General features: G+C 42.0%; 1 protein-coding gene across 1 annotated transcript; it reads right to left on the bottom strand.

Annotated features, from left to right (window-relative positions):
- Positions 1-625: 625 nt before the first annotated feature.
- LOC148036377 (pentatricopeptide repeat-containing protein At3g09040, mitochondrial-like) lies at positions 626-9,791 on the bottom strand. Its single transcript, XM_087678929.1, has 4 exons — positions 9,698-9,791; positions 9,501-9,628; positions 1,127-1,200; positions 626-983 (listed from the first exon to the last, which is right to left on the bottom strand). The coding sequence occupies exons 1-4, from the start codon at positions 9,789-9,791 to the stop codon at positions 626-628; spliced, it is 654 nt and encodes a 217-aa protein (XP_087535055.1).
- Positions 9,792-12,461: the final 2,670 nt, after the last annotated feature.

Raw genomic sequence — 12,461 nt, 5'->3', positions numbered from 1 at the left:
GTTCGTGCAAGAGCTGCTGAACACGAGGTTCAAAATGCTGCAAGGAAAGAGGCTAATAAGAAGATCTCAAATTTTGATGCCAAAGTTCACTATAATGCTTGTCAAGTGAATTACAACAAAGAAACTGCCAACAAACAAATTTTGTTCAAGTCATTGGCCAAACATCAAAGTATAACAGAGCCATTGGCCAAACATCAACTTGGTTCACTGATTGCCTTAATTTTGTAACCTTTCCCTCAAAGAATGTTACTACCTGTTTGAAGTGGACACACAAACCTCGAGATCATTCATACATGCATATGTGTCCCTAGGACCACCTAAACAAGCTGCTCATGATGGACTGGTTGGAGTGTTGCATCCTGTTGTCTCAAATATTTTATCACAAATTTTTCCATCAGCACCAAGCTCTGGTTGTAGAAATAAAATCCTCAATTTTTCCACTAGTGCATGAACCAATGTACACCCAATTAATCTTCACACTGGTACATTCTCTTGCAAGAGCACAGTTGTCTAGAGAATGTGGCTTTGCAACAACAAGCTCCAGTTTAGAGACTTCAAATCTATATTCAGTAGCAAACCTGGCAGACTCATTTGTATATATTGGCTCAAAAGGTTTGGTAGCTTTTCAAAATCCTCCTAGAGACCCATGTTGAACATAACCTGCAATCAATGCAGTCCAAGTCACCATATCTTGTTTAGGAAGCTCGCCCAACAGTTGTTCAGCTTTGACAAACTCGTTGCATTTGACATACATGCTGACTAAAGCATTCCCTATATAAGTATTCTTTCCTAGTAATCCACATTTCAGTATATCGGCATGTATCTTAGTGCCTTTATGCAAATCCTTGTGCTTGCCACAAGCCTTCAGCAAGGCCACGATTGCCTTTTCATCTCCCACATTGAGCTTTTCATCCTGTATTTCCGTTAATGTCACCAAGCATTTCCTCACAAGCTCTTCATGAATCCAACGTGGATCATAAAAGCTGTCATGTCAATCCACTTGGATTCCTTAAGCATTTTGTGTTTACAGTCTGGAGATCTCTCTTATCTCAACCATCAAAATAAGATAACCCTTGCTACTCTACTCCATCAATTCTTTGAGAAAGTTCTGGTGCTTTGTAGGTACCAGGCATTTATAGCAACACCTGATAGTATTGGGAGCTGCATTATCTGGCATTTCCAGACAAAAACTGTGGTATCCTGTTCCACATAAGCTACAATTTTGAGACTGGTTTCCATCAAGGTGATTTTTGCAGTTGGCACAAGCCTCTAGTGCTTTATAATCGACTTCACTATCAGTTTCATCCATAGGCCCTTGCATTCAAGCTTTTCCCTCCAATATAGCAGTTACCCTTGGCTTATGAAACTTGGAAGTTCTTTTCAAAAGCTCAGAAATAGTCCGTTGTTTGTAGCTTCCCATTATGTGTGAGCACTAGACACCATCATCGTCCCGTCAGAGTGCGCTTTTGGACGGTCATCTGGCACTTTGCGCTTCTCTCATATACACCTTCGTCCTCCCCAGTCGCCCACCACCAATTCATGTGGAGAGATAGATTTGCATCCGACGATCAGAACCATGGAATCTTATCCCTGCACCCTAGCTGATTCGATAGATTTTATTGATTGACTACCTGGGAGAGAGAGAAAAAGCCACTAAGGCTTTACCTCGTTTTTCTTTAGCTTTAGTCCTCTGTGACAAGAATAGGCACGGCCAAAAAGAGCTCCTATCACGCATGATTAAATCGTAATGAGTGATTAAATCATTAAATCTTCCCTCTTATTTGTATAAATCCCTCAAGTCTTTGCGGTCAATACGGCATCCATCGTACTAAACTATAGCAATACTTGGTGCCCATGTGGCAAATTCATAAGCCCAATTGGGAAGAATTTCCTTCGGTGCGATGATGAGATGTGGGCCAGTTAATCCTTTGTTTTCCATCAAATATGCCAATAGAGCTATTGTTTGAATGGTTTTTCCAAACCCCATTTCATCAGCCAATATGCCATTCAAGTTGTTATTGTACAAAGACAACATCCACTGCAAACCTTCTAGTTGATATGGTCGCAACTCTCTGCCTGTTAGCATAATAGGCTACTTGGTAACCTTTTCCTCAATGGAGCGAACTAAAGAGTTGTATTGTCTTTGACCCTCAAGTAGGTCTCTTTTCTTCAAGGACCCCTCTCCATCATAATCTCCATTGCATGTAGTGCCAATGTATCTTCTTCAAAAATGCATTGTCCCGCATGTTACGTTGGCCTTGTTCACGTGCAACCTTTATCTTCATAGCTTAAATGTTGGCTTCTACAAAGCTTCCTTTGATTCCACGGTTTCCTGCACTTTTCTTGGAATTCATCATTGAAATTGACAGCATGATAATATTCTTTGGCATCAGTTTTTCATATTTTTCTGATACACACAAACATGCACACAAACAGAAACACACGCAAACACAAACACAGAAGTGGAGTATGTACATTGGATGTGGGTACTAAAAAGGACAGAAAGATAATGCAGCAATCAAACACAATGAAACACATGTGAAAGGATAACATAGATGCACAACAAAAATGGAGGTGTTTACGGCTCAAATGCGGAGCAGCACGACATCCACCCCCTCTAAATCTGCGCATCCTCCGGATGAGCCAACTATCCATGATCATCTAAGTCCACAAACAAGTCTAGTTCTTCATCAGTTTCTGGTAGACCTGTTTCTCCATCAGCTACATCATCCATATTCTCTGCTTCTTCTGCTAAAACTGCTTCTAACTGCTCTTCTTTTGGCAATGCTTCAAGTGCATACTCTTCATCTTCTCTTCTCTTGAAAATCTTGATTCGTTTTCCAGTAATAGGCACCCTCAATACCGTCCTATCCAATTCAGCCAACTCACAGGTAGCATTGTCAAAAACCTGTTTCACCTTATACGGTCCAAACCATCTTTGAACCATTTTTCTCATGCTGCTATGCTGATTCTCTAGGCTACTGTCGTAGACTAGAACCCAATCTCCCTCTTTTATGGCTCTAGGCCGCAAGCGATGCCTCAAATCAAACCTGTCCTTGTTTTTAAGTCGAGCTGCCTTCAAACGATCAACTGCTAGCTGCACATCTTCTGCCCTTCTCTCTAGTTGACGAATCCAAAGAGCTAGAAGCTCCTCTCTTGATAAATTCTCATGCCAAGGAAGAGCACTCCACGTGAGAGCACAAATTTCAGTAAGCATGACAGGTTTTTTCCCATACATCAACTCTGCAGGCATATATCCAGTAGTCACGCTTTGTGTAGAACGGTCTGCACACAATGCAAAAGGTAGTAATCTTGGCCAATCTCCAATCCGACCTCTACAAGCTTTTGTCAATGCCTTAACTATCGGTGGATGCCCTCTTTCACTCTTGCCATTCCCCTCTGGATTATAGGCTGTGAGAAAAATTCTCTAGCTTCATCTGCATCTAGCTCTCCACGATCAGCAGTAATCTTGCCTATACATCCATACCTGCAAAATATTTCTTCCAACAAGAATTTACATACTGTAGTGGTGGTCTTCATCCGCAAAGATCTGCCTTCAACATAGTTTGTAAGATCCTCCCTGGCCAAGACAAGATATCTCATCTGCCAAAGTCCCACTGGCAAAGTAACCAAGTCAACCACCCATTTATAATGCATACATAGCGGATAGGTCGAATGCGACTCATCATGATGCCGCACTAAAGAGTAGAGTTGACAAACCCTGCAAGTCTCCACAAAGTGGGAAGCATCCTTATACATCCCTTTCCACCAGTATCTTTCTTTGATTTTCTCATAGGTAGCCCATACACCTCTGTGTCCAGCCCAAGAACTCTAATGAAACTCTCGCATAATCTGTATCTGCGTCGCTGTCTCACAAACCACTCTCAAGGGTAGGCCGCCTCTCTTCTTTGGGTGCTTCCAAAGAAAACCATCTTTCAAGAAGTACCCATAAGCCTTTCTTCTTATTTTCTTGAATACATCATCTGTCCAATCAGCTCTTCGAGTCAATGAACTCAGATATGACCAATTTGCAGCCACTCGCCAACATAGAGCTCTTCAATAAAGGCTTCAACAGTAGATACATGACAGTCATGAACAAGGACAGAAGCTGCAATCTCTGTCTCATCATCTTCTGCAAGCAACAACTCCTCATCCCCATATCTCGCTCTAGACAGCATGTCAACTGGATTATCTTTTCCTGCTATGTGTCGAAATTCTGGATTCAATGATTTAATATAGGCAATCCACCGAAGCATCGCTATATCTGGAGTCAAACAGCTAGTAATCATGCCAACCAAAGGCAAGCAATCTATTTCCACAACAACTGAAGCACCAATAAAATACTCCCCACAACTCTCTTTTAATCTGCGGATATCTCCTCTGCCACTCATTAAGAACTTTAGCTCCAAAGCAGATTGCATATCTGTTCCCATCAGCATCATCTTGTCCCATTGCCCAACCTATGCCAATAGGGCTAGTATCAACTGTCAACATGATTGGCCGTCCACAATGATAATCCGCCTTGCGAAGAGTAGGAGCTGACTACAACAACTTCTTGAGTTTATGCATGGCTTTTGAATGCTTCTCATCCCAATGAAACTTCTGCCCCTTTCGAAGCAGCTGATAAAGAACATCTGCTATGTGAGAAAAATGAGGAATCCAAATCATGTAAAATACACAAGCTCCCACAAATCTCCACACCTCTGAAGTAGTCGAGCAATACTCTGCAATCTTGCTTATGGCATCCACCTTTGCAGGTGAAGGCTTCCTGCCATAATAACCAACCATATGCCCAACTATGATGACTTCATTAACACCAAAGACAGATTTCAACCATGAAAGAGTCAAATTCACCTCCTCTAATCATGTCAATATTTGCTCACAAGCAACCAAGTGTTCAGCCACAAACTGTCTACATCCTCACAAATCAAGACTCTCATTCTTTTCTTCTTCTGCACAACCCTTAATAGGCACATCATCTAAGAAAGGCATGGTATACTTCGGAATATAGTCTCGCAGAACTTTATGCATAGCATTCATCATATGAGCAACTAAATTGGTGGCACCTTGAGGCAAGGTACACATTCTCACAAGACCAATAGGTGTCCGCATAGTGGTAATATCCCTGGTTTCCAAGGCAAGCTGAAACTGGTCATAACCAAAATACAAGTCACCTAGGGAATAGATGGCTCGTCCTGCAAAAGCCTCGGCAAACTCATCCACAACTGGTCCTGTTCCCACATTCTTGATTGTCACTCTATTCATGGGCTGCATATCTTGAATAAATCTGAAGGTTCCATTCTTCTTTGGTACAGTAAACCACCTGTTAGAATAGGGCGCAGAAAAGGGTTCCAAAATCCCCATCTTAATCTTCTCATTCAACAACTCTATTAGCTTTGGCAAGTGTGCCCTAGGCATAGGTATAGGACGTATATTCCATGGCACATGAGGAACAGTGAAGATGACCATAGGCACAAGCAATTCGGGACTAATGCAGCCAATTTCATGAGGAAAGAAAGCAAATGCCTTACCATGTCGTCCAAGCATCTCTCTAAAACATTCTTTTTCCACTGGAAGCAAGAAATCATCATTTCCAATCTTCAATTCTGCAAGAGTTTGAGCTATAAATTCATGGCCAATATTTGCAGGATCTCTCAACATAGGCTGCTTCATAGCTTTTTCTATCTACTCATCACTATCAGGAGGAAGCGGCCCTGCAACCGACTTAACCTTCTAATCAACTGTTTTATACTTCGTGTCAACCTTGGCATCAGTCAGGCACTCTTTTCTTTGCTGCAATTTTTGCAATTTTTCAGCAACTCTCAACTCTGTTGGCTGAAAGATTTCAGCCCTTTGCTCTATGGACTGCATGGGTGCAGCTTGAAACTCTGTATGCTGAATTTCTTCACCATTAAACTCTGTTGGCTGAAAGGTTTCAGCCCTCTGCTCTGTGGACTGCCATGATGCAGCCTCATACTCTATATGCTGAACTTTTCCAGCATTTAATTCTGCTGGCTGAAAAGTTTCAGCCCTCTGCAACTCTGAAAGTTGATCAAGATCAGCCATAGATTTGGTTTGCTGAGTTTTCTCAGCTTCTAACTCTGTTTTCAGCATAAAATCAAAAATTTCCTGATACATATACAAGGTTTGCACAGGTATGATCTTTGAACCCTTACATACATCAACTTCTAGCATATTTTCCATCTCAGACAATGTATCTGCATAAGACATTCCTTCATATAGCCCATCCACATGCTCTTCTGCTTGCAAAATACATGCAGTCTTCAACTCTTTCTCCTTACGACCAATGTACTGCCTGGCAGCTCTAGACAAATCTGAAATTTTCTGATAACTCACTGAACTATCTAAAGAAAAACCAAAAAAATTAGTGGAGAAAGACAGGCCTGGCAGGAGGCAAGATCTCCTCTTTTCTCCGCTCCGTACCACTGGTGTCTCGCAAGACAATGATACCTAATGAAAATCCAACTCCTTCGCAGGTAGTGGTGCCTCACGCAAGGAGTCCTTGTTTCTCAGATGATTTACTCCAACAGTCATAAACTGAATAACTTGCATACCATCCTTACTACGTATCCATGCATAGGCTGAGCCATCATCCATCACTTTCGTCTCCATTCTTGCTTTTGTAATGAAAGGCTATCCAAGAATAATCGGATAAGAGCAAGAATCCTGAACAAAGCAATGATAATCCTCTTCAACATTGCCAATAGAAATTCTGATGCTCGAACAAGCAGCATACATATCACCAGAAGTATTATTGGCTACTCTCATCCGCCAGTCATGCTTTGCATCCATAGGCCACTTGCCACTCTCATAAACACCTTGAGCAATAAGATTAATCTCGAAACCATGATCAACTAAAGCGACCAAAGGAATCTATTTCTCTCCAATCCTTACCACCGTCTCAGTGGTTGCTCTAGCCCAACGACTACGTGAAAAATGGCTGCGAGGAATGAGGATAGGGGTATCATCATCCTCATACTGCATAGGCTGAACTATTTTCTCTAACTACGGGTTGACAGAAGCATTCTCAACAATCGCTGCATCATCTTGCTCTTCCCCAAAAGCTCCATGCCATAACCCCTGTAAAGCAGGTCCTTCCATTGCATGTTGTTTCCTCCGTAAAAGATCCTGCATCTGATCCTGTATTTCTCTTCTAGCATTCCCAAGAGCTTCACCAATAGTAAAAGTGACTTCACTATTTAAAATTCTTTCATGAAAAATCTTACTCATATCCGTCTACATGTCAAGGTCTGACAAGAGCTTGAATCCTGGCTCCTTTCTTGGTTGTCTCTTTTCTTTCATCGATTTGTCTACCATAGGTTGTTCACAACCTGATTGTACTGGAGAACTCGTCATAGGTGGAGCTGTAACATGTGACGAAACAAAGTCACCCCCTCTAGTCTTTTTGGAGGTGCTGAGACCCTCCTCATCTCTTCTTCTCTTTTCCTCAACCATGGCATCTAAACCTTGTGTTTTCGCCATATAAGCAAAAATAGAATACCTATCAAAAGGAGAATCCCATCATGTTTCTCCTTGGATGCTGGAGCCCACATGAGTCATAGTGGATGCCTGAACTTTCCCTCTTCTCGCTATCTCCAAAGCAGAGGACCATAAGGCAGAGTCTTCATCTGATTTCTGCTTAAGCTGGACTCCATAAGCTGAAGCATCTCCTCTAATACTCACATAAGCTGATCGCGCAGCCATATCATCAACGAGCTTCTTCATGCCTTCCTTACCAAAGTTCGTGTCAAGAGGGGCACCAGTCTTTGTCAGCCATATCTTCCCATCTTGTCCCCAAAACACTACGTTCTTCTTACGCGCTTCTTGAAAAGCATCACAATCTCTGCAGTGTTGGTGCTCTGTACTATCACACCAAATACATCGTCTCCCTTTTCTTTGGCCAGCTAGGAAAGCAGTCAAGCTAGAGGAGGTGCTACAACAAGTACTGACATAAGTTGCTCTTTTAACTTCCCAACTTCAGCTTTGACTGCCTCTATTGTCAAATCTGCCAAGCCTTTAATAACATCATCTACTGATAAGGGCACTAGAGCAGCAGGAATTGATAGATTTACAACAGGAGGAGTAGGCTTAGGCATAAAACTTGCAGCAGGGGTAGAAGTAGAGGTCTCCAAGGATTTTTCAGAAGTAGATCATGTATTACGATGCAATCGTACCCTCCTGCGCCGCTTCTTAACAAGTGCACAGCATCAATGACATGTCTCCACTCGGTCTTTAAGCATGAATCAGTAGCTTGATCTTCCAAAAGATCATCCAACTTTTCCTGTAAATCAACATCAGCAGCTTGTAAAAATAATTCCACCTTCTGCATTTCCAAAGCTTGCTGCTCAATCCCATCCAACTGATCATAGCGGCTCTCAAACTCTCGCAAAAGGGCGGTATAACTGAAAGTCCCTTATTAGGCATAGAAACCCATGCTAAGAAATTCCTGCGGTTCATAAGACCTGTATCCTCTAGGAAATATTCATATTTTAATGCCTTCTTAAACTCTGTCCAACCAGCATGTGTTCCTAGAATTTTTGAAATTCGGACCTCAAGCGCGCGAACCACGATCCGCAAGAAGTAGCGGCTCCGAATGTCTTGAGAAACCCCAAAAAACTTCATCTTTTCTTCATACAAATGCAGGTAAAGTGAAACTTGTTGGCCGTTGAATTGCTTCATCTCCTGTTGAACAGCCTTCAAGGCATCCATGGCATCACTATCACGTTTCGCGTGTGCTTGCTGCTGCATATAGGATGTAAACGACTGAAATAGATGCTTCATGACATTCTCGTCCATCATCTCTTCTTGCGAGTCTCCCATCTTGCTGGAAATTGACGCAGCGCTTTCATGTCAGGTTCACCAGAAATGTCGTAGAGTTCGTCGAAGAGCTGCTAAACACGGGGTTCAAAATGCTGCAAGGAAAGAGGCTAACAAGAATATCTCAATTTTTGATGCCAACGTTCACTATATTGCTTGTCAAGTGAATTACAACAAAGAAACTGCCAACAAACAAATTTTGTTCATGTCCTTTTTATCTCAGCATGTAATTTTTGGCCTTACTCCAAGGCTCCTAAGCAAGCTCAAGCTTTCAAGACACTAACAAAGGTAAAAGAATTGGGGCAAAGTCTGTAGGGAAACTAGAATAACGTACAAGAACTGCACTCACTACAAAACTGTGGCATCAAAGTATAACAGAGCCATTGGCCAAACATCAACTTGGTCACTGATTGCCTCAATTTTGTAAGCTTTCCCTCAAAGAATGTTACTACCTCTTTGAAGTGGACACACAAACCTCGGGATCATTCATACATGCATATGTGTCCCTGGGACCACCTAAACAAGCTGCTCATGATGGACTAGTTGGAGTGTTGCATCCTGCTGTCTCAAATATTTCATCACAAATTTTTCCATCAGCACTAAGCTCTGGTTGCAGAAATAAAATCCTCAATTTTCCCACCAGTGCATGAACCAATGCACACCCAATTAATCTTCACATTGGTACATTCTCTTGCAAGAGCACAGTTGTCTGGAGAATGTGGCTTTGCAACAGCAAGCTCCAGTTTAGAGACTTCAAATCTATATTCAGCAGCAAACCTAGCAGACTCATCTGTATATATTGGCTAAAAAGGTTTGGTAGCTTTTCAAAATCTTCCTAGAGACCCATGTTGAACATAACCTGCAATCAATGCAGTCCAAGTCACCATATCTTGTTTAGGAAGCTCGCCCAGCAGTTGTTCAGCTTTGACAAACTCGCTGCATTTGACATACATACTGACTAAAGCATTCCCTATATAAGTAATCTTTCCTAGTAATCAACATTTCAGTACATCGGCATGTATCTTAGTGCCTTTATGCAAATCCTTTTGCTTGCCACAAGCCTTCAGCAAGGCCACGATGGTCTTTTCATCCCCCACATTGAGCTTTTCATCCTATATTTTTGTTAATGTCACTAGGCATTTCCTCATAAGCTCTTCACGAATCCAACGTGGATCATAGAAGCCATCAATCCACTTAGATGCCTTAAGCATTTGTGTTTACAGTCTGGAGATCTCTCTTATCTCAGCCATCAAAATAAGAGAACCCTTGCTACTCTGCTCCATCAATACTTGGAGAAAGTTCTGGTGCTTGCAGATACCAGGCATTTCTAGCAGCACCTGATAGTATCTGGAGCTGCATTATCTAGCATTTCTGGACAAAAACTATGGTATCCTGTTCCACATAAGCTGCAATTTTGAGACTGGTTTCCATCAAGGTGATTTCTGCAGTTGGCACAAGCCTCTAGTGCTTTATAATCGACTTCATTGTCAGTTTCATCCAGAGGCCCTTGCATTCAAGCTTTTCGCTCCAATACATCAGTTATCCTTGGCTTATGCAACTTGGAATTTCTTTTCAAAAGCTCAGAAATAGTCTGTTGTTTGTAGTTCCCCATTATGCCTGAGCACTAGACACCATCATCGTCCCGTCAGAGTGCGCTTTTGGACGGTCCTCTGGCACTTTGCGCTTCTCTCATATACGCCTTCTTTCTCACCAGTGGCCCGCCACCAATTCATGTGCTGAGATACATCTGCATCCAACGATCAGAACCATGGAATCTTATCCCTGCACCGTGGCTGATTTGATAGATTTTATTGATTGACAATCTGGGAGAGAGAGAAAAAACCACTAAGGCTTTACCTCGTTTTTCTTTAGCTTTAGTCCTATGTGACAAGAATAGGCACGGCCGAAAAGGGCTCCTGTCACGCATGATTAAATCGTAATGAGTGATTAAATCATTAAATCTTCCCTCTTATTTGTATAAATCCCTCAAGTCTTTGCGGTCAATACGGCGTCCATCGTACAGAACTATAGCAATACTTGGTGCCCAAGTGGCAAATTCATAAGCCCAATTGGGAAGAATTGCCTTCGGTGCGATGATGAGATGTGGGCCAGTTAATCCTTTGTTTTCCATCAAATATGCCAATAGAGCTATTGTTTGAATGGTTTTTCCAAACCCCATTTCATCAGCCAATATGCCATTCAAGTTGCTATTGTACAAAGACAACATCCACTGCAAACCTTCTAGCTGATATGGTCGCAACTCTTTGCCTGTTAGCATAACAAGCTGCTTGGTAACCTTTTCCTCAATGGAGTGAACTAAAGAGATGTATTGTCTTTGACCCTCAAGTAGGTCTCTTTTCTTCAAGGACCCCTCTCCATCATAATCTCCATTGCATGTAGTGCCAATGTATCTTCTTCAAAAATGCTTTGTCCCGCATGTTACGTTGGCCTTGTTCACGCGCAATCTTTATCTTCATAGCTTAAATGTCCGCTTCTACAAAATTTCCTTTGATTCCATGGTTTCCTGCACTTTTCTTGGAATTCATCATTGAAATTGACAGCATGATAATATTCTTTGGCATCATTTTTTCATATTTTTCTAACACACACACAACATGCACACAAACAGAAACACACGCAAACACAAACACACAAGTGGAGTATGTACATTGGATGCGGGTACTGAAAAGGACGGAAAGATAATGCAGCAATCAAACACAATGAAACACACGTGAAAAGATAACACAGATGCACAACAAAAATGGAGGTGTTTACGGCTTTGATGCGCAGCAGCACGACAACGTGTCCTACCCTTGATGTGCCCTAGGCATGATGTGGGGGATCAAAATGAGGCTATGAGGTTAAGGGCAGAGCCGACTGACTGAAGTCACCAAACACTCCTAACTTGAGGACCCTTAGGTGTAATGGCTATGATTGATGGGTTTTTTTTGCAAGTTACATAGCTGTGACAGAAGTTAGTCCTCGTCATCAGGTGTGATGTGGAGAAGGGGGCTTAATAGATTTACCAAGGAATTGGTGGATTTGGAGATACCCCTTGAGGTTTAGGTAGACTTGAAGGGTGGTGGTGGAGAGGAATGGATGATTGCAGTGGGTGAAGTGGCTATCATTCATGACCTCTAGTAGAGATAAGAAAAATAAACGCAATAGAGTGGCTCGCATCATTAGCCAAGCCATTGTGCAACTATCTATGGAATTAAGATCAAAATGGAGCACTGGGAGGCCGTGCTCTTCTGGGGTGGAGTCTTGCCTAAGGAGTATCCTAAGCAATCTAAGATAATTACAAGTGGTAATAAAGGGGGGGTCACGACATGAAGAGAATTCATTAGTGAATTGGGTTAGAGTATCATACAAGTTTTCTGTCGTAAAGACGAGGGCATCTTCATATGTAGTCCAATGAGGATTATAGATTATAGGGAAGTCATAACGGCCGTGGATAGTGGAGTCAAAATCCACTCCCGCCCTTTGAGGATAGGGCATAAAGGTTGGGTCCACAACCAATTAAGAAAGAGTATCAAAGCTCAATACATAGCCAAGCAATGTATATAAATAATTGAAATCATAGTGATAGAGATAGGTGTCTAATCAAAAGTATAAATCAAATC

The sequence above is a fragment of the Lygodium microphyllum genome, chromosome 5 (assembly GCF_053477565.2).
Source record: "Lygodium microphyllum isolate KBCC chromosome 5, Lygodium_microphyllum_v1.1.10, whole genome shotgun sequence".
NCBI lineage: Eukaryota > Viridiplantae > Streptophyta > Polypodiopsida > Schizaeales > Lygodiaceae > Lygodium > Lygodium microphyllum.
This window is presented reverse-complemented; position numbering and strand designations above follow the sequence as displayed.